General features: G+C 51.0%; 1 protein-coding gene across 3 annotated transcripts in view; it reads left to right on the forward strand.

Annotated features, from left to right (window-relative positions):
* Positions 1-20,801, forward strand: part of Coro1c (coronin 1C) — a 71,930-nt gene that overhangs the window by 45,380 nt on the left and 5,749 nt on the right. For all 3 annotated transcript variants that reach the window (XM_087579210.1, NM_001109327.3, XM_087579211.1), the window contains 5 exon segments: positions 3,782-3,904; positions 16,337-16,466; positions 17,987-18,168; positions 19,068-19,187; positions 20,023-20,127. In XM_087579210.1, the coding sequence (XP_087435336.1) occupies positions 3,782-3,904; positions 16,337-16,466; positions 17,987-18,168; positions 19,068-19,187; positions 20,023-20,127 (660 nt within the window).

The raw sequence follows: 20,801 nt of genomic DNA on the forward strand, positions 1-20,801 counted from the left end.
GAAGTCACGTGCCTCCTCGTCATCTTTAATTGATTTGTGGGTATGTGGGTGCGCACACGCAGGTGCCCATGGAGGCCGAGGAGTGTATGGGATCCCTTGGAGCTGGAGTAACAGATGGTTGTGAGCTGCCCAACATGGGTGCTGGGGCCTTGTGGAAGAGCAGCAAGGGCCTTAGCCACTGCACTTGGTTTTAACTGGCACTTGTCTCGTGACCAGTGAGCCCGAGGATCTTCTCACACATCTGCTGGTTCCCAGGCTTCCCTGTGTGAGCCGCCCGCTCCTGTCATCTGCCACTGTTCTGGCCGACTGTGCTATTGTCTCTTCCCTTGGCCTGTGTGAGTGTATTTGTTCTTTTGTTTTGAGACAGGGTCTCTTTGTAGCCCAGGCTGGTCTCGTCTCACGAGTCTCTTGCTCGTTTTCCTCAGTCCTTGGTTACAGGCATGAATCACAGTAGTTTAGAACAACTCATGCTGGGCTTGCTGGCTTGCTGGGCTTGCTGGCTTGCTTCCTTCCTTCAAATGTTAACAATTATTTATTTTTATGTGCGTTTTGTTTGCGTGCTTATGTGCCTGGCTGGCACCCTCTGAGGCCAGCAGAGGGCACTAGATCCCCTGCCTCTGGAGCTGCAGATGGCGGCTGTAAGCTTCAGGGTTGGGAACCAAGTCCTCTGGAAAGTCAGCAGTTCTAACTGTTGAGCCGTCTCTCCAGCCCAGCCCAGCCCAGTGTTTGTTTGTTTAGTGGTCTGCATGGTGTGAGTGAATGCTTTTGTGCTCTCTCCCCTCTGACCTGTGTCTGTGTGTCGTCCTCCTCCTGCCCCTCTGAGTCCACCTCAGTGCTGTCTTCTTTGGGAAGCTGGGCCAGGCCATCTTTTTGCCAGGACCTCACTGTGTAGTCCTGATGGCCCAGAACTCGTTTTCCAGTGGTATTTCAGGGGTTTTGTTGTTTTTTGTTTTTAAATTAAGTTTCAACAAGTTACATTTTGTTCATAAGATTGTTCCCTCTGGAGTTTTCAGATGACTCTGGTGCTGCTCCTTGTGTCCCTCTTTGTGTCCCTCTTGTGTGTACTTGTTCCTTCTCTGATTCCCCGGCCTGCCTGGTGTCCCTCTTGTGTGTACTTGTTCCTTCTCTGATCCCCGGCCTGCCTGGTGTCCCTCTTGTGTACTTGTTCCTTCTCTGATTCCCCGGCCTGCCTGGTGTCCCTCTTGTGTGTACTTGTTCCTTCTCTGATCCCCGGCCTGCCTGGTGTTGCACTCCTGTTTCCGTTACTGTCTAATGCTTCATTTCTGCCTTTCTTCAGTCTGTACCCGTTAGCCATCATCACTGCTGCCTCATGTGAAACTTACTGCACTGAGAGTGGGTTTCCTTTCTGCTGTTTATTCCTTTGAACAAAGAATACCATACTATTTGTGGTATGGTTTTTGTTGGAAATGTCCTTTTTTGCTGTTTGCTTTTTACAAAGGATCACTCTTGAATGATGATATAATCCATCTGAGTACTCCGTGCACACGCATTCTCTGCCGTGAGTGAGTGTGTGTGTGCGTGTGTGAAAGGGCATGTGTGTGAGTGTGTGTGAGAGAGCATGTGTGTGAGTGTGTACGAGAGAGAGAGCATGTGTGTATGTGCATGTGTGTGTGTGTGAATGAAGACATAATCTATCTGAATACTCTATGCACAGGCATTCTCTGCTGTGAGTGAGTGAGAGTGTGTGTGTGTGTGTGTGTGTGTGTGAAAGAGCATGTGTGTGAGTGTGTGAGTGTGTGTGTGTGTGAGAATGATGATATATAATCCATCTGAGTACTCCGTGCACACGCATTCTCTGCCGTGAGTGTGTGTGTGTGTGTGTGTGTGTGTGTGAAAGAGCATGTGTGTGAGTGTGTATGAGAGAGAGAGCATGTGTGTGTGTGCATATGTGTGTGTGAATGAAGATATAATCCATCTGAATACTCTATGCACAGGCATTCTCTGCTGTGAGTGAGTGAGAGTGTGTGTGTGTGTGTGTGTGTGTGAATGAAGATATAATCCATCCGAATACTCTGTGCACAGGCATTCTCTGCTGTGAGTGAGTGAGAGTGTGTGTGTGTGTGTGTGTGTGTGTGTGTGTGTGTGTGAATGATGATATATAATCCATCTGAGTACTCTGTGCACAGGCATTCTCTGCTGTGAGTGTGTGTGTGTGTGTGTGTGTGTGTGTGTGTGTGTGTGTGTGTACCGGCCATGGTATTAGGTTAAAACTGTGAGGTTTATGCTTTTTGAGTCTAAAGATTCTTAGGCATCTGATGAACCCTGGGAAATTCTTGGTCATTATCTACATTATCTGCGGGATTGTCTGTTAACATGGGAGCCATATGTATCTTTTATCAGTGAATTAGTGGTGGGGTAGTGTAAAAGCTGTGCTAGAAGAACTGATAGTGAAGGTTTTATTTTTTTTTTATTTTTTTTATTTTTTTTTTTGGTTCTTTTTTTCGGAGCTGGGGACCGAACCCAGGGCCTTGCACTTCCTAGGTAAGCGCTCTACCACTGAGCTAAATCCCCAGCCCCGTGAAGGTTTTATTGAGTCCTCATTAGATCCAAGGTGCCATAAGCCATCTCTATATAGGTACCTGGGTCACCATAATAGGACCTTTTGATTTCCCTAAACACGTTTCTGTTGTCGGATTCTCACCATAAACCTGGGAGACCGGTATTGCTACCACCTGTCCTGCAGGTGATGAGCTATGCTGGGCTGTTGGCTTTCCTTGGGCTAACCTCTGAGCAGTGGGGCCTCAGTTCTAGCCCGAGTCTGATGCTGAGCATGTAGGCTCGTCAGGTTAGCACATTCCTCTCCCCCCCTTCCTCCCTCCCTCCCCCCTCCCCTGAAGATCCCTATGGATGGCTGGGTCAGATTTCAGACTGTTTACTTACCTGTAAAATTGCCAAGAAGCCCTGGGTCTGCTGTGGAGGGCAATCAATGCAGGCAGAGTGGCAGCACCGGTGGGTGGGTCTGTCACACAGCACCGTCCTGTTAGAGAAAGGAAATAGCTTTTGTGTGTGCCTATTGGTGACACAGTAGTTGTCTTAATTGACCCCAAATTGGTAGGTTGGCATGTTAGATTCAGACAGGTAACAGGCGCCCCGTGGTGACCTAGGTATCAGTAAACATTTTCTTCTTAGCTCGGCAGGCATCACAGCCTTGCCCTTTAGACTCTGCACCGCAGTTCCTGTGGCTTTCCTTCTCTTCCCAAACCTCCAGCAGCTCATGTGCTCCGATAGCTTGTTCTCCTCCTTAGATGTGGGGGCTGGAGAAGGGGCTCAGCAGTCGAGAAGTTGCACTGTTCTCGTAGAGGACCCAAGGTCAGGTTCCAGCTCACAGCTGCCTGTAACCCCAGCTGTCAGAGGATCCTGTGCCTCTGGCCTCTGGGTACTCCTGTATACAGACCTCATAATTTAAAATAAAAAGGGAATTAGATTTTACATTAGAGTAATACCGAGGGTCCCCCTTAACCTAGTAAAGCTTGTCCACAAGTGCTGCTGCTGTAGAAGGTACTTGGCTGGGAAGGCTCAGGAGTTCTCTGCATTGTTTTTACTGCAGACTGAACATTTGGGTTCTGGGATTTAGGTCTTTGCCATTGATGGAGTGCCGTTAGTAGTGAGTTCTAGAGGTGAAAGTGAACAGTCCTTACTAGTTGGCACTGAGGATGTGTGTGATCATATACAATGGCAGAGGTTGTGATGGCAGTGACTGACAGGTGCTCACGTGTTGTCGTCACACTGTGTTACATGATCCATTTGTCTCTTCTTCCAGACGGGACGAATTGACAAATCCTACCCTACAGTGTGTGGCCACACAGGACCAGTGCTGGACATAGACTGGTGCCCACACAACGACCAGGTCATCGCCAGCGGCTCAGAGGACTGCACTGTGATGGTAAGTCCCCAGGGTGGGCATGACACAAACCACTGGGACCCACTTCCCACTCCCAGCGCTGTGCTCACATACATGTGTAAGAATCCTAGCTGTTGGCTTCATTGGATTACACCACACGGCTTCGTGAGAGGTGAGCTCTTTCCAAGCCCTTGTATCACCGAGGTGAGCTGTTTCTTGTTTTTTTTTCTGAGAGGGGGCACTCGTCAACAGTTGATATGTATAGGGAATATTTGGGTGCAGTAAGATGATTTCCTAATAATTTTATTAATGACATTTGACTGTGCACCTCCTACCAAAAAAGAAGATGGAAAGACTTGTCACCCACTGTGCAGCCAGATGCCACACACAGCAATGGTTGTCATCCACTCTGCAGTTACAGGCGGGGACGGGGATGGTGGGAGGGGAGCAAGGGCTGGTTCCCAGGCTCATGCCAGAAGGAAGGTGTTCTCTTCTGCTCCCTTGTTTTACCTGTGTGCATTCCCGTCTGTCTGTGCACCCTGTAAACACAGGGCCTACACTGGCCAGAGGAGGACAGTGTACTTGGGGCTGGAGGTAAATGTTGTGAGCCTCCCGTGAGGGCTAGAAATTGAACCTGGGTCCTTCATAAGAGCGGCCAGTTTTCTTAACCACTGAGCCATCTCTGCAACAACAGAAACTGTGTTTTGAGAAAGAACTTTCTTGCTAGGTGGCCCATGCTGGTGCTGACACTCCTAGACTCTGCTGACCCTCCTGCTCCCGCCCTCCAGCTCCTGCCTCCCGGCACCTTTCAAGATACTGTTCCTCATGTGAGCTTCCCTCTAAGATGAGTCACCTGGGTCAGTTCTCCAACAAGGTTATGCCTACTCCACAGGGCCACAGCTCCGTATAGTGCCATTGCCCAGACCAAGCATATACAAACCATCACAGATGTCAACTTGATACAAGCTAGAAGCATTTAGGAAGAGGGAGTATCAATTAAGAAAATTGGCCTACAGGCATCTTCTTAAGTAATGATTGATATGAGAGAGCCCAGCCCATTGTGGGCAGTGACACCCTTGGTGGTCCTGGGTTCTATAAGAAAGCAGGCTGAGCAAGCCACGGGGAGCCAGCCAGTAAGCAGCACCCTCCATGGCCTCTGCACCAGCTCCTGCCCCCCTCCAGGCTCTGCCCTGCCTTCCCTCAGTGGTCACTCCGATGAGGAGCTACAAAGCTGAAGTCCTGTCTTCCCCAGACTGCTATGGGTTATGTCCATCATAGTTGGAGACTAAGACACAATGCTTTCCCAAGTACATTGACAAGGTTAGACGGAAGCATGGTGGGGGCTACTGTTGCCCTGACCTGGCAAATATTAACCCCCCCTGAGTCACAGTCTCCCTCAGGCGGGAACTGGAGAACCATGCTCCTCTCATTGCTGTTCTGGTGTCTTATTTGGTTGTTTTGTTTGTTCTTTAGATTCTTTCTGTTGTCCATGGAACAAAACATTGTTTAGGGTACTTGTTAGCTAAATAGTTTACATAGACCAGTTAGTTCCTGAAATATTATTTAAACATTTCCCCCTTTCCTTATGGGCTTTTGGCAGCTGAGAGCGTATTGAATGTGCCGCCAGTAAAGGACTCCGTTTGTGTGTGTTTCTCCTGTGTGTGTGCCTCCTGTGCGTGTGCTTCTGTGCGTGTACTTGCTAGACTGATGACTAATGACTGGGTACTGGAAAGGAACACAGGTTAGACCTGCTGCCAGGGCCTGCAGCTGAGAGTCCCAACTGCTGTGGAAAAGGCAGGTTTGATGTGTTTCCTTATTGCCAGCCTTGCGGACCACATTACTCTTTAAACAACAACTTCGACACAACACTACTGTTGCAGAATGTAGCAGTAGGTGGATGGCGTGGGCCAGGTGCTTTCTTACTCCCCCTCCTTCACACCCTCCTCACACCCTTCAGGTCACTCGTGCCTCTTCCTGTAGGATGCTAGCAGCTCACCCATGTGGGCCTCTCTAAACACCAGGTGGGCATAGCAGTTTATAAACAGCGCAGCAGCTCTTAAGTCTATCTGTGCTGGCCCTCTTCCTTCCCGGCTCTGCTGTGGGGGTTGTCTAACCTGTGCTTTTCAGTCTGGATTTTGCTGACTGTGTCCTTGCCGAGCAGGTCAGGGCTCTGGCCTGAATTTGCTGCAAATGTGCAGATCCTCGAGTTCTGTAGGTCCAGTCCCTGGAGCAAGGCTCTTGTGGCTCCCTCCTGTTGGGTCTGCACAGCTATTGGAGTTTTGTTCCTACACCTGGTGACTCACTAAAGGAGCCCAGAGTGGCTTTCGTAGCTGCTGCTTCTCTCTTTTCTAAACTGAGCCAAAGTTTACAGGGCACCGCTCCGTCTGCTCAGTTGCTTGGTGCTCCAGGTGGAATAGGGAGGGGCAGTGAGCACCAGGCTCTTCCATTTCTTCCTGTTTCCAGGGCGATGACTTCGTCCTCCTTCATCCTCAGAAGAGGCTCCCCCTGCACTTCATTTGGGCTAATGGACTTGAACCTATCTGATGGGTTTAGAAACTGTCACATCTCAGAGCTCAGCCTGTCCTGCCTTCTCCAGTGAGACCGGAAGTGGTCGTTGATCACTCCTTGCTGTGATTCATTCAAGGGCCTTGGGCCTCCCCGCCAGTCTTGAAATTGGTGGTTTCTGTTACCTCCTGGTGTTGCGGGGTGTTCATTGTAAGCTGCATCCCTGTTCTCAGAAGTAATGTCTGAGCCTTCGTTATGTTTAGACACCTTGGCCACAGCGTTGGCCGTTCTCCGACTAGCTCGTAACTTAATATTCCATTTATTCTAATCTAAGTTCTGCCATGAGGCAGGTTACCTCTGCTCAGCTTTCATGACTTTTCCCCCTTCGTGTCCAGGGATGAATCTTCGGTGCTTGGCTCTATCCCAGAGTCCTGTCTGCTTATGGGATACCCACCTTCTCGTCTGCACTTCCTATTGGCCATAGTTTTTCTCTTTTATTGATGGGTGATTTATCTGTACCATACACAGGAGAGTGTCTCTCCATCCTGGTTTGTTTCAATGGATAGTGATGTTTCCGCACCCTGATCTGGGTGCTGGGGTGATTGACCACAGTGTTGTTGCCAGTCCTTAGTGATCTAAGGAGGATCTAGAGCCATGGCTCTCAACCTTCTTATTGCTGCGACCCTTCACACAGTTCCTCGTGTTGTGGATCCTCCCCCAACCATAAAATTATTTTGTTGCCACTTCGTCTGAAATTTGACTCCTGTTATGAATTGTAATGCAGATGTCTAACATGCAGGACAGCTCACATGTGACCCCGAGGTCACCTCCCGCAGATGACAACTGCTGGGCTAGGGGGGTGTAAGCAGTTAGAGATGTGACACTGCTCAGCTGGCGTTTGCAGTTCACAGCAGGACCGAGTGGAACCTCCAGCAGGTTGTGCCCCATCTCCTGTTTTCCTCTCTGAGTGTCCTGCTTCCCAGGGGTGCAGAGGGTAGATGTGACTGTCACTTCCTCTCCTATGTCACAGAGAACAGACTCTGGGAGGATGCAGGCGCTCGCCAGCTGTCACAGTTTGTCAGCAGTGGAGACTCAGTCAGAAGGACGGCCTCCAGTTAGGGTTCCTAAGAGTAGTGTGGCTTAAAAATAACAAAACCAAAAATTATGTGTCGGAGTGATTTGCATGCATGTGTGGTATGTTCACCACATGCCTGCACATGCATGCAATGCCTGCAGAGGCTAGAAGAGGGCATCGGATCCCTGGGACTAGAGTCACAGGTATTTATGTTATGATCTGTCACATGGGTGCTGGCATCAGAACCCAGGTCTTCTGCAAGAGCAACTAGTGGTCTTACCACTGAGCCATCTCTCCAGCCCTGTCATTTTCTTGAGATTGGGTCTTACGTTATAACCCAGACTGGTCTCAAGCCCACAGCATCCTGCCTCCGTTCTCAGACTGAGACTGTGTGCCCCACTGTGCCCAGCCCCGAGGCTCTGTGGTCTGTTCTTGTCCCCAGTGTTTGCTACAGACCGCTCTTGTATTTTGGGACGCTCTTTTTTTTTTTTTTTTTTGGTTCTTTTTTTCGGAGCTGGGGACCGAACCCAGGGCCTTGCGCTTCCTAGGCAAGCGCTCTACCACTGAGCTAAATCCCCAGCCCCGGGACGCTCTTTATGGAAGTTCTGAGACCAGGCTGGCCCTGGACCTCACTCTGTAGACCAGGCTGTCCCGGAACTCTCACAGAGGCCGTCCTGCCTCTGTCGCCTGGTGGATTTGATTTGCACACCTGCCTTTCTCTCTGGGCCCTTTCTTCTTTCTTTACTCTGTAGGTCTTGCTGCTGCTTCTTACATCTTACTTACCTTCGAGGACCTGTGCTTCTGTGTATACCAGTGTATACCACTCATTTAATGTGGCTTAGTCTAGTCCTACAGCCTTTGGGCGAGGGATGTGGTGCTGTTGTGGCTGGTGTGAATGAAAGCAGTGGTGGTACAGTCTTCTGGTGTACCAGATGTCCATATGATCTTCCCAGTAATAACATGCTTAGAAAGCACCCACCCCTCTTATGTCGCATAAGTGGGAGGATAGCAGGTGTGCTGGAGCACCAGCTGAGCCCTGTTCTCCATGTGAGCTGCTAGGGTGGACAGGTGGCTTCCTGTGAAGACATCTGTTTTACAAGTTGCTGTCCTCATCCCAGACCAGCAGTCCCAATGGCTTCCCCTTGCTCAGTCTCTGGTCTGTCCGGGGACCAGCTTGTTTGCAGCTGATTGCAGAGAATAGCTTTGACTGCTGCAGCCTGCAGAGCAGGTGTGCGGGGCGGGGCTTTGGGCTGGATGTCCTCTCAGTGCCAGCACTCTTAGACCTTCCTCAGACCAAACTCTTCTCGGCCTCTTTGTGACAGCTGGGGCCCAGCTGCCATCTTACCTTCCCTTGGGCCTTTGCTCCTCTTAGCATCTTGGGCCACTACTTTATATCTGGAGTGCATTGTTTGCTGGGTGCTGGGAGTGCAACCTGGGTCCTCTGGCAATAAGTGTTCCTAACTGCTCAGCCATCTCCTTCAGTCCACCTCTGACTGTGGGAGTGGGAATACACTTGTGCATGCCTGGATGTATATGCGTGAGTGTTTGCACTTAATTCCTGTGTCTTAGAAGTTTCCAAGATGGCTTGGTTTGACTTGCAGAGCATGTTGATGTTCAGAAACGTGTGTGTGTGTGTGTGTGTGTGTGTGTGTGTGTGTGTGTATCTATCTATTGGCGCGTGTGCACATGTGTGGGCCTTGCTTTCCCTGCCTGCCTTTGCTTGGCCTCTCATTCCTATGCTCTGCAGAGGGGAGGCTGTCAGAGGGTGGGTCCCCCTCCCCCCACTTCGCACTTCCTCAAATGAGATCAGCCATTCACTCCGGTTTCTCTCCATTGGCCTGTCTTGGAGAGAGGAGCCCTTGCTAGTGGGTTTTGAGAACACTAGGCCCAGCCTACGCCTACCTCTCCAGTCCCGGAGTGGAGGTGAGGGGCTCCAGTGAGCAGTGGCTCCTAAAAAGGCAACCCTCTCTCGGTTGACAGTGTGTCAGTGGCCTGCTCCACAAGCTCAGAGAAGTAGGGTGCCTCTATTACTAGGATTTTGGGGTGCTTTGGTCTGTTACCAGCCTTGTTTTTATTTGAGGTTTGGGGTATTCCAACACCAGCTATAATTCAGACCTCAGTCTTAGAGAAATCCTCTGCTGCCGCTCCTACATTGGCAGGGCAAATGCTTTGTTAGTTGAATAGTGCTCTGGGCCAAATCTAATTTCCTTAGATCTTAAGTGTGGGCCACACTGAGGCTGCTGTTCACTCAGGAGCTCCATGTGAGTGCTGACAGGCTTGAAGGTGTCAGAGCCCAGAGATCATTACGACTCAGCTTCCTGTCTCCGCCCTCTACCACTGTGCTGAGGACAGTTAAGGCTGGCAGGAGATTGTAGACATTGAAGGCTCACCACCCCTTGTTTTAAACCCAGGAGGTCTGGGTAGTTGTTCAAACTCTGGCTATGGCAGTGTCCCTGGAGCTGCAGGTGATAGGCACAGTTTGTTTGGGTCTTGGCCCAGCTGAGAAGTTCCTGTCCAGGCAGGCGCTCTCAGCCCCCACCTCACAGACAGCATGGCTGAGGTAAGGGAGAGAGAGTCACGGAGGTGGGTGTGCAGAACACCTGTGCTGAGTGTGGGGACGTCATGGACCCATGGCAGCAAGGACACCTTCAGCTTTGAGGAGCCAGCCATCGCCTCGCAGAGCTGTGAGGAGATGAGCCCAGGCTAAGAACTACTTCTGGATTATTTAAGCCGGTTGAGTTGTGAGCGTGGGTCTGCTCGTTTTATGAGCTGACTTGGCTGAAGTGGTGTCTCTCAGTGTCAGGAGGATGGGGTTTGAAAGTCTACGATCTCCATTATTTACCTATAGCTTTGAATTGGTGATTCTCCTGCTTCCGTTCCCAAATGCTGGATTATAGGAATGGACTGCCATGCTTAGCATCTCCATCTTTTCTGTTTGGTTGGTTTGGTTTTTGTTCTTCTTTTTCTCAAGACAGGGTTTCTCTGTGTACCCCTGGCTGTCCTGGAACTCTGTAGACCAGGCTGGCCTTGAACTCAGAGATTCATCTACCTCCGCCTCCGGAGTGTTATGATTAACGGCGTGCACCAATACCTGGCTGCTTCTCCAAATTTCATTATTTTTATTTTATTATTTTGTTTTTACATTTTACTTCGTTTCATAGGGGGTACCTGTAGCGATCAAAGGACACCTTTTTAGGAATTGGTTCTCTTTCCACCTTGCCAAGGCAGGGCCTTTTGCTACTGCACTGTGTGTCCCAGGATTAGTTGGCTGGTGGTCTCCAGGCGACTCTCCTGTCTGTATGTCTGTATGTCTGTCTTTCTGTCTGTCTGCCTGCCTGCCTGCCTGCCTGTCTGAATTTCGTCTCCCTGTGGGAGCGAACCACCGTAGCCATGTTTCACGTGGCTTCCAGGAACGGAACCTAGCTATCAGGCTGTGTAGCAAACACGTCTGCCCACTGAGCCATCCTGCCAGCCCAGCCTCTCCTTTTAAAGGCATATTCTTTAAGCAGCCTGAAAATGGAGTGTGGTGGGCAGCTTGCATTTTAGGGCCTGCTGTTCGGAGCAGCGTTTGACACTGACAGGCAGCAGGTAAACTCTCATCCCAGAAGCTACCCTTGGCTTCTAGTCCAGGGTTTTGTATTGTGCGCCCTGCTCTTTGACGGTAGTTTCCTATGGAGTTTTTCAGATTGTGGCTTCTCAGTATTTTACTTGGAGGAATCTTAGCGCCAGTAAATGGCAGTCACTGAAATAATTCCAAGAACAGTCAGGTCAGGTCGTGGCTGCTGCTGGCTACTCTCGTCTGGAGAGCAGTAATCAGACGCAGATGCAGAAGCTGTGGTTCAGACGGTGAGAGGTGAAAGGATGCCCTTAGCTGGCCCCAGCTGGCCCCTCACCTGTCCCCAGCTGTCACATCCTAAGCAGCCACAGCATGTTGGTTTATGGTGAACACGTTCACCTCTCTTCCCACATCAGTCCTTATCCTATAGGAGTGAAGGGACGTAAGCACGGTGCCAGGTTTGACTGTGCTTTTGTCATGGGTTTTCAGCAGACTTCACTCATACGATAGAAGCAGAGCCCTGATGTGGTGTGCCTGGTGTACAGAGCCCCTCTGGGCTGTTCACTGTTTGTGTGCCTTACACACATCCAGCCTTAGTCCCAAGCCCAGTTTGCCCTCTACAAAACATGGAGGTGCCACGCTCTGCCTTGCGGGGCCTCCAGATTGTTTTGCAGCAGGTCCCTCACCTAGCAGCTTGAGGGACCCTCTCTTCATGTTCCCTTTGAAATTGGTGCCCTGGACTCTTTAAAAACATGACCTTCTGCAAGAAAGCACTTCACAGCTGTGACTCTAGTGTCCCACCCAGCAGTCAGGGCCCAGCGGGTGATCAGATAGGAGAATGGGGTCTGGAAATACTTTGTGTGCTTTAAATTTGTCCCATTCTTGAAAAATAAAACCATTAAACCAGTTGCATTGACTCCTTACTGGGAGCAGGTTTCTCCTGCCTGCATCCTGTTGGCCTGGCTCCCTGCAGCCATGCTCCCCCCAACACACACACACACACACACACACACACTCCATGTGCAGGCGTTCACATGTGGAGGGGACACAGCATCAGGCTTTGCACACGTGCGTGTGCATGTTTTCAGAACTGGGTGAGTTTTCAGTGGTTGAGTCCCGCTTTCATCTGGAAGCCCTTTGGGGCTGATTATGTTATTTTCCTTCCTTTCTTTCAAAACAAAACGTTACTATGGTAATGTGTCATCCAGCAGAATTTTTAGGGACGTGGAGACTTCTTTTTAATAGGGTATTGACCTGTCCTCGAGTGCTGAGGTGCTGCTCCCGACCCTCTGTGTGTGTGTGTGTGTGGGGGGGGATCGCGTATGTCTGCTGTTTGCATTCCTGCTCAGTGAGTGTTGTTTGAGAAAGCAGATTGGTGTTGAGGTACCAGTCTGTAGCCACGGGAACAGAGAAAACCTCGCCAGCCCTCACAGACAGCATCAGCACCGATTGTCCTAGACATAAGCAAGGACTTTCACACACAGGACATGTGGGGTGTAAGTGGGTACTAATGAGTTCACTAGAGCCTGAAAGTGTGTGTGATCACAGCAGAGAAGAGGTGTGCTCAGGAACATAGCAGGCCAGCCCGTGTGCTGGGCCTGTCTGGGCCTTGATCTGCCTGTTTGTACTGGATCTCTGTGATGGCACAGGGGAGACAGGAGAACGCATCACATAGCTGGGAAACCCAGGCTTGTCAGAAGATTTGTGCAGCTGAGGAGGGCAGTGTCCAGAACCCAGGCCTTCCAGCCTGGCTCTCTCCCCATGAGCAGTTTCCTATTAGGGTAGTGCTGTGCAGAACATTAGCTCAGTTGACCTTTCCAGAACCCTCTGTAAGCCAGGCCCTGCTCCCTTAGTATAAACAAGGAGTTTGGCTCCCAGCACCTAATGGTGTAGTGCTAACGTGGCTAATGAGCATCCCAGCCCAAGGCTCAGTCAGGTGCCAGCTTGTGTACAAGAATAAGAACAGAGTGGCCTCTGCTCTGTGTCCCTGGGAAGCAAGACCTTCAGTCTGCATGACAGCCCATTACCAGAAGTGGCAGGCACCCTCCAGGCAGAGAGCCAGATGGTGACAGCCCAGAGCAGCCTGTAGCACCAGCCAGAGGGGAGCTGACTGAGGGACACAGCCCTTCCCACCGCTCACATCCAGAGGGTGTGCTGACTGACGGACACAGCCCTTCCCACCGCTCACATCCAGAGGGTGTGCTGACTGACGGACACAGCCCTTCCTACCGCTCACATCCAGCTCTGTTTGCTCACATCAACTCCGCAAAGACGGCCTCTGGTATCTTTGCATTTCGTTCCTCAGACTTCCCCAGACACCTCTTCAGCTCTCGGCATCCTCTTGACTGGTTCCTTTCTCTGCCAGCCCCCAGTAGCCGCTCCCAGGCAGGCTTTGTGCATTTGTCGGTGTCCTTTGGAACTGGCTACTTGATTTCCTCTTTTCTTCCCTTTCCTCTGCTCCTCTTCATTCTTAGACTTCCTGAAGGACCAGCTCCTGTGGTGTGACTGCACTCCCATTTCAGTCGGCGCCTGCTTACGGCAGCAGCAGCACAGCATTGGTCACACTGGGCATCATCCTAAATGTTCACATTAACGTGCACCGTCCACCATCACCCCAGGTTCAGTGCATCCGCCAGCTCACCGCACTGCACATCCTCAGCCCAGCTGGAGCTCACTGCTGCGGTGGCCCACATTTGGGGTGCATTTGTGTGACTGGAAGTCCTGCAGCTCCAGCGCCTTCCCTATCTGGTTGTCAGTGTGTTGGAAAGCTCAGCTGAGTCACTGAGTCCTTAGTACCTGCTTAGTGGTAGCTCCTCAGATGTGTGAAAGGAGCCCAGTCTCTGTGCCTGGTGGAGAGCCATCAGTCTGCTCAGCATACAGTGCAGTCACCAGCTGGCCTGGCCTAAGATGCTGTCATAAGGGGGCTGGAGAGATGGCTCAGGGGTTAAGAGCACTGACTGCTCTTCCAGAGGTCCTGAGTTCAATTCCCAGCACCACATGGTGGCTCACAACTATCTGTAGTGGGATCAGATGCCCTCTTCTGTGTACATGAAAGCAAAATGCTCATACGTAAAACATGCAAATAATTAAGAAAAAGTTTAAAATTCTGTCCTGTAATCAATGTTCTGCTTTCATCGTTGTGTTACTCTCTACTCAAGCAAGAGGGTGAAGAAGGAGATTAGAAAAATGGAAGTGGAAGGTTGTGCTGATCTCAGCGCCTGTGCTCCACAGTGCAAATGCTGTAACAGCCTGAGCCTCCTCAGAGTTTACCAAGCTCACTATTGCTGGCCTTGGGAATCTCAGCAGGCCGAGGCGAGGCGAGGGCGACACCTGGGGGTAGCGCGTGGAGTTACCACACCCGAGTGCCTCTTGAGTAGGTCACCCACATTCATGACCGCATCTGCCAACACCATGCTTGCATCAGAGTGACCTCACTGTTTCCCTGCTTTCTGCTCGGCTTCAGTTGTAATTATCCTCAGCCAGGTTCAACCGGAGTTGGCTAATCAGAAACCTTTAGGCTTTATTCAGAATTTTAGAAAGTGTCAGGATGAAGCCCTACTGGAAAGTAAGGCAGCTGCCCCTGCAGGCCAAGGGAGCAGACCTGTCCTGCCAGGGTGGGTTGAGGCAAGGCATACTGTCAACCTGCCGTCTCCTCTGGCCTCAGCTGCCTGTGTAAACGTCACTGAGTGGTGGGAGCTGGGGCAGAACATTAGGCGACCCCTAGGCTTGAGCCTCAAGAGGTTGGTTTATTTTGCTGTGATTTGCACGAGGTGTTATATTTACCTCAAGTGGAATCCAATCATGACAGTGAGCAAATCACCCAGGAGGCTGAGGCAGGAGAATCTCTGGTGAGGACAGCCAAGGCTACACAGAGAAATTTATGTGTTGAAAACAAAAAAAGAATGATCTTCAAGCTGGAGAGACGGCTAGGCCATGCAGGGCACTTGCTGTTCTTGAAGAGGCTCTAGGATGTTAGAGGGTAATTGTTTTAAACTTCACTCTTCGTGGAGTGGACACCATGCAATGATGCTCTTCTGGAGCACAGGCACCATTCCGCTTTCCTGTGACAGTTCCTAGGGAAAGCCTCCATTATCGCCTGGTGTGCTGTGCCGCTGGGGCGTGGGTTCTTGCCTCTGAGTCTGAGGTGGGGAGGGTGTTTTTGAATTTGATGCCAGACTGGGCATAGCAAGACCCTAAAACAAGAAATAAGGCAGAGCCCTCCGCTTCCCTCCACTCTGCTGTGTCCTTCCCTTCCCCTCCCTGTGAGACACTGTGCAGTCTGATGTGATGTCACTGTCAGTCAGCGGTGCCTGCGTGTGCCTGTGCGCAGTGAGTGCACTAACGATTTTGGATGTCGGCAGTTCTCCTCTCTGCTCTCCCTCACCCCTTCTGACTCACATCCTCGTTAAACCAGGAGCCCACAGGCTCAGTTCTGCTGTGTCTACACCCACCTCAACAAGTGCTGGAGTCCGGCATGCACGGCCATGGCTGGCTCTGTATTTGGTGTGGCAATCCAAACTCAAGAGTTCCTGTAGAGCGAGCACTCGGCCTCGCTGGGCCGTCTCCTCAAGACATAGTTCACAGGGCCAACACGAGGGCTCCACAAAGGCACTGCCATTTGAGCCTTGTGATGTCAGTTCAATCCCTAGAAGCCATGCAAAGTTAGAAGAAAAGAAGCAACTGAACAGAGTTGTCCTCTGACCTTCACGTGCACACGCGCGTGCGCGCGCACACACACACACACACACACACACACACAGAAGCACACAGAATGGTCTCATGTAAGATGTACAGTTCAGTGGTCTCTAATATGTTCATGAATGTGCATAGCCACCAACACAGATATTGAATATTTTCACCATCTCAAGAAAGGAATGTGGGGCATAGTGACTTACGTGATATTTAATAAATGGTAGTTCAGAGCTGTCTAGTACCCACTAGACAGTGGTTATACATTGAAAGGAAAGCACAAAATGACGGAATCCCTCAAAGACCACTGAGGTAAACCCTGTGCTGGCGCATTCATGTGGACACAGGCTCTGTGTTTTTGCATGTGGGATGTGGGAATATTTCTACCACACTGTAGAAGGGAAATCTTACCAAAGAGAAAGAACATTTCTGGGTCAGAGTAAGTAGCTGTGCTTCCTAGGACACCACTGGCCGGCAGGTCACAGCTGAGGAAGCAGTTATCAAGTGTTTAGTATGTTTGTGTTTTTAAATAACCACACACTTGAATGTGCCTTTCACTCAGGTGCTGCTGGGCAAACGACCATAGTGATCTGGGAGTCAGAGTTGACCGGCAGCGTTCAGACTGGTAATCTCCTTCCTGTTCCAACAGGTTTGGCAGATCCCGGAAAATGGACTGACCCTTTCCCTGACTGAACCTGTGGTGATTTTAGAAGGTCACTCAAAAAGAGTTGGCATCGTGGCCTGGCATCCGACGGCCCGCAATGTGCTTCTCAGTGCAGGTAGGAGCCCGAGGCTGCCTTACCCTTGCCTTGTGATGGGCAGCGACTGGTGGGACTCCGCCTAAGCCCCCAGGAGCTGTGGCGGGCTCTAAATGCCTCAGTTTCTACACTTGATGTTTGTGCTCTGTGGCCTTTCCACACGCCATGTTGTCCTCTCCCGCAGTGTGGGTAACATGCCATGTTGTCCTCTCCCAAGATGTGGGTAACATGCCATGGTGTCTGTCCTCTCCCGAGGTGTGGGTAACGGCCCCACACTGCCCTCTGCTGGCAAGGTTCCACTTAATGGCTCAGCTCCCAGCTCTGGACACTGATACCCTTCTGAATTTTCTGTTAAACTGCTCCCCAGTGAACCCTGGCACCCTCCATCTCTACTTGGCACTTCTCATGACCTGATTTCCAAGATTTGTTCATTCATTCCTTTCCCTCCCTCCCTTTCTTTTCCCTAAAAGCAACACATCAGGGGTTGGGGATTTAGCTCAGTGGTAGAGCACTTGCCTAGCAAACGCAAGGCCCTGGGTTCGGTCCCCAGCTCCGAAAAAAAAGAAAAAGAAAAAAAAAAAAAAAGCAACACATCAATGGATGTGGTGGTGTAGTAAGGGTAAGGCTAGCCTGCTGGGACGTGACTCATTCATGAAGTGCTTCAGAACCTTGTTAGGGAAGCCCATGCTGGGCAGTGTGTTATCCCAGTGCCAGGGAAACAGAGAAAGAAAGGCAGCTCCCTGGGTCGGAATGACAGGCCAGGCCAGTGAGAGAGAGATTACCTCAAGAAAGACTCATGCTAACCTCTGGCCTTCACACAGTGGGGCCACCCACGTGCATGCGCACGCACATACACTCCCATGTAGGAATACAGAAAACAGTAAGGTCAGCTTTTGGGGTACTAGAAATAAGGTGTTCCTTGGTTATAGGTATTTGTCAGAGCTTACCCTAGATGTATGTAATGGACATTGTGAATTACACCTTAATAATACTGGTTTATTTTGTTTTAACATGGTGTTGCAGTTGGCCAGATTAGTTTTTAACTAAGGCCAGGGTCTGTTTGTGGTGGGTGAGGTTAAGAATATAATGCCAGGCGTCTCCTGATGTGAAAGGCCTGTTTACAGGAGACATCATAAGGTGCCAACTTAGGCACTGTTGACCACCCCTGAGCCCTTCTGATGATCTCGAGAACATGGTCAGGGGCAGGGCAGCCAGCTGAGGGACAGCTTGTCGGAAGGGACCTGCTGCAGCTCACCCTTTTCCTGTTCTCCTGTGCAAGCAGAGGAGACTGACCACCTGGCTCCATTAGTCCAGCTGACCCCCCAAAACGAGACTTCTGCTCTTCTGCGCTGTTGGGTTGACAGAGGGTCTCCCGGGGCTGCTTTAATAGTGTTCTTTAACAGAGAACGTGTCACTCTGCCTAGTAGGTAGAGCCTCTCATCGCCAGCACCTTTCTTCCCGTGCCCCATGCCCCTGTGGGGCTTCGGCTTTCTCGGGCTGCGTCGGCCTCTCTCACCCTGTGACTGATCTGCTTGGCGCAGGCTGTGATAATGCCATTATCATCTGGAACGTGGGGACAGGGGAAGCCCTCATCAACTTGGACGACATGCATTCAGACATGATTTACAACGTGAGCTGGAGCCGCAATGGCAGTCTCATCTGCACAGCGTCCAAAGACAAGAAAGTGAGGGTCATCGATCCCAGGAGACAGGAGATCGTAGCGGTGAGTGTCCTCAGCACTCAGCCCTGGTGGCCGATCTTTAACCTTCCCTGGGCTCTGAAGACTGCCACGCTGTCCTTGTGGAGTGTGTGCATCAGCTGAGCGGGGAGGTGGCTGCCCGAGTCTCTTGTCTCTCTAATCATGTCCAGCCTTAGCTCAGCTCTGTCTCTTCATGATGGCCTTAGTCAGAATAGCCCTGGCTGGCCCTGGAGCACAGACATGTACTGGCCTCTGCCTCCCCGGTGTAGGGACTAAAGGTGTGCGCCACCAGCCATGGGCAGCAGTGCCTTTCAGCAGCTTAGAGCGCCTTAAGCTTTGCAGACCGGGGTGAGCTCACTCAAACTGTCTGGGGTCTGCGCTGACTGCACCCCAGTTGATGTCCACCTGACCCAAGAACACTGTCCAGGTGCCCTGCAGACCTGCAGGAGGTCCTGCTGTTGGCTTAGAGACAAGCGCTGTCTGTCTACCCAGCATCTTCCAAGGGTGGGTGCTCGGGCATGCTCACTAACCGAAAAGGCTGGGAGCAGCTGTCCAAATGTCCTGTGACGCTGGAGAGCCTGTAGCTGTCCCCAGCCTGTGGCTCACATGTATGGCAGAGCTCTTGCTTGTGCTTAGTGACTGCAATGTGTGTGTGTGTGGGGGGGGGGGGGCAGCAGCAGAACGTGGTGGGAGCCGGCTCCTCTGTCTGATGCTGGGGCATGGATGTCGACCAGACCACTTAGTGATGCTACTTTCCCTCAAGGCACCATGGCCTCAGGGTCCTGCCCAGGACAACTCAGGCTGGGCCTGCAAGGGGTGGGTAGGGAGTTTGGGGTGGTGGGGGCAGGGGTGTCTCAGCATGGACTTCCCACTCACCTTTCCACAGTGTAGTGAAATCTGTGTCTGCTCCCCCTCCTTCCCAGGAAAAGGAGAAAGCACACGAAGGAGCCAGGCCCATGCGCGCCATCTTCCTGGCCGACGGCAATGTCTTCACTACTGGTTTTAGCCGTATGAGCGAGCGGCAGTTGGCACTCTGGAACCCAGTAAGCCAGTTCTCTCCCTTTCCGATTCTGTCAGCTTGAGTGGGGCTTTGGGCTGGCACGGGGTCACAGGCTTCTCGGTGTGATTCGCTAAGCTCTTGCCGTCTTAAGTTAGCAGGAGGGTATCATCTTCAGTGGGGCACAGGCAAGCGCCCCTTAGGAATGCACTTGTGGAGCTCCCAGGGTTTCCACTGATGCTGAGATCTGGGACATAAGATTTGTGTGACTCATGAGGACGGAGCACACAGTCCTCCTCAGGGAAGTGTTCAGAATGGGCATATGCACTTCACGCTCCCTGAGCTGCATGAGGCACGTGAGAAGGAAGTGGTCCACAGTGCTCCCTGCCACCTGCTGGGGTGTGGGATGCACTGGCTTCTCTGTTCTGTAACTTTGTCTACATATATTATTCTTAGTAATAAGAAGGGGGGGCTGGAGAGATGGCTCAGGGGCCAAGAACATTGCTATAGCAACTGTCACCTACCGTCCATCACAGCTCCAGCTCCAAGGGATCGGATGCCCTCTTCTGTCCCTGCAGGCAACTGCACTCATACACAAACGGTTGGCCTGGAACTCCCAGGCTGTCCTTTAAAAACCAAAAACTTTTTTCAAAAAGAAAACAGCTCAAAGAAGAAAGGGTTTTCGTGTGGACCCATACTGATGTCTGTGTTGATGGCGCATGCTTGTCAGGGAATTTGATTTGAAGTGTTTACATGTGTGAGGTCACCCATGTTGTTCAGACTTTAGGTTCTGCTGGGAAATGAGGCACTTACAAGAATTTGTCTTATTTTAAAAGTGTACATGCATGTGCGTTTATGTGTGTTTTTTAACTTGTTTTCAGAAAAACATGCAGGAACCAATTGCTCTTCATGAAATGGACACTAGCAATGGGGTGCTGCTCCCTTTCTACGACCCGGACACCAGCATCATTTACTTATGTGGGAAGGTAAGGAGCGTGTGTCTGACATTAGATCAGTATAGGAGGGCGGGGCTCATCCCTCAGGACCTGGAAGCTAGGCAGTGTAACTAACACGTCTAATGCTTTGTAAAGTGTGAGTGCGTGTGTGCACGCGTGCATGCATGTGGGTGTGGGTGTGCACATGCGTGTGCGTGTTCACGCGTGCTCATCCTCTTTCAGACCAGGTTTCTGGCATTGGGTAGCTTGCCAAAAATAGCTGACCACTGTAAACATGATGATTACAAGTTTTTGCTTTGTTTTCCGTCTGTCTGTCTATCTAGCTAGCTAACTAGCTAGCTAGCTATCAGTGCTCTGCTGCATGTACACCCCCCCATGCCAGAAGAGGGCATCAGATCCCACTACAGATGGTCATGAGCCACCATGTGGTTGCTGGGAATTGAACTCAGGCCCTCTGGAAGAGCAGTCAGTACTCCTAACCCCTGATCCATCTCTCCAGCCCTTGCTGTGGGGTTTTTACACACTGCACTGAGAGCCTTTGGTGCTGTCCAGAGTGGAGGAAGCTGTTAAAACACTGATGCTTCTTCTTTTTTTTTTTTTTTTTTTTTGGAGCTGGGGACCGAACCCAGGGCCTTGCGCTTCCTAGGTAAGCGCTCTACCACTGAGCTAAATCCCCAGCCCCCTGATGCTTCTTCTAGAGAGAC

Source organism: Rattus norvegicus, chromosome 12, assembly GCF_021556685.1.
Source record: "Rattus norvegicus strain SHRSP/BbbUtx chromosome 12, alternate assembly SHRSP_T2T, whole genome shotgun sequence".
Lineage (NCBI taxonomy): Eukaryota > Metazoa > Chordata > Mammalia > Rodentia > Muridae > Rattus > Rattus norvegicus.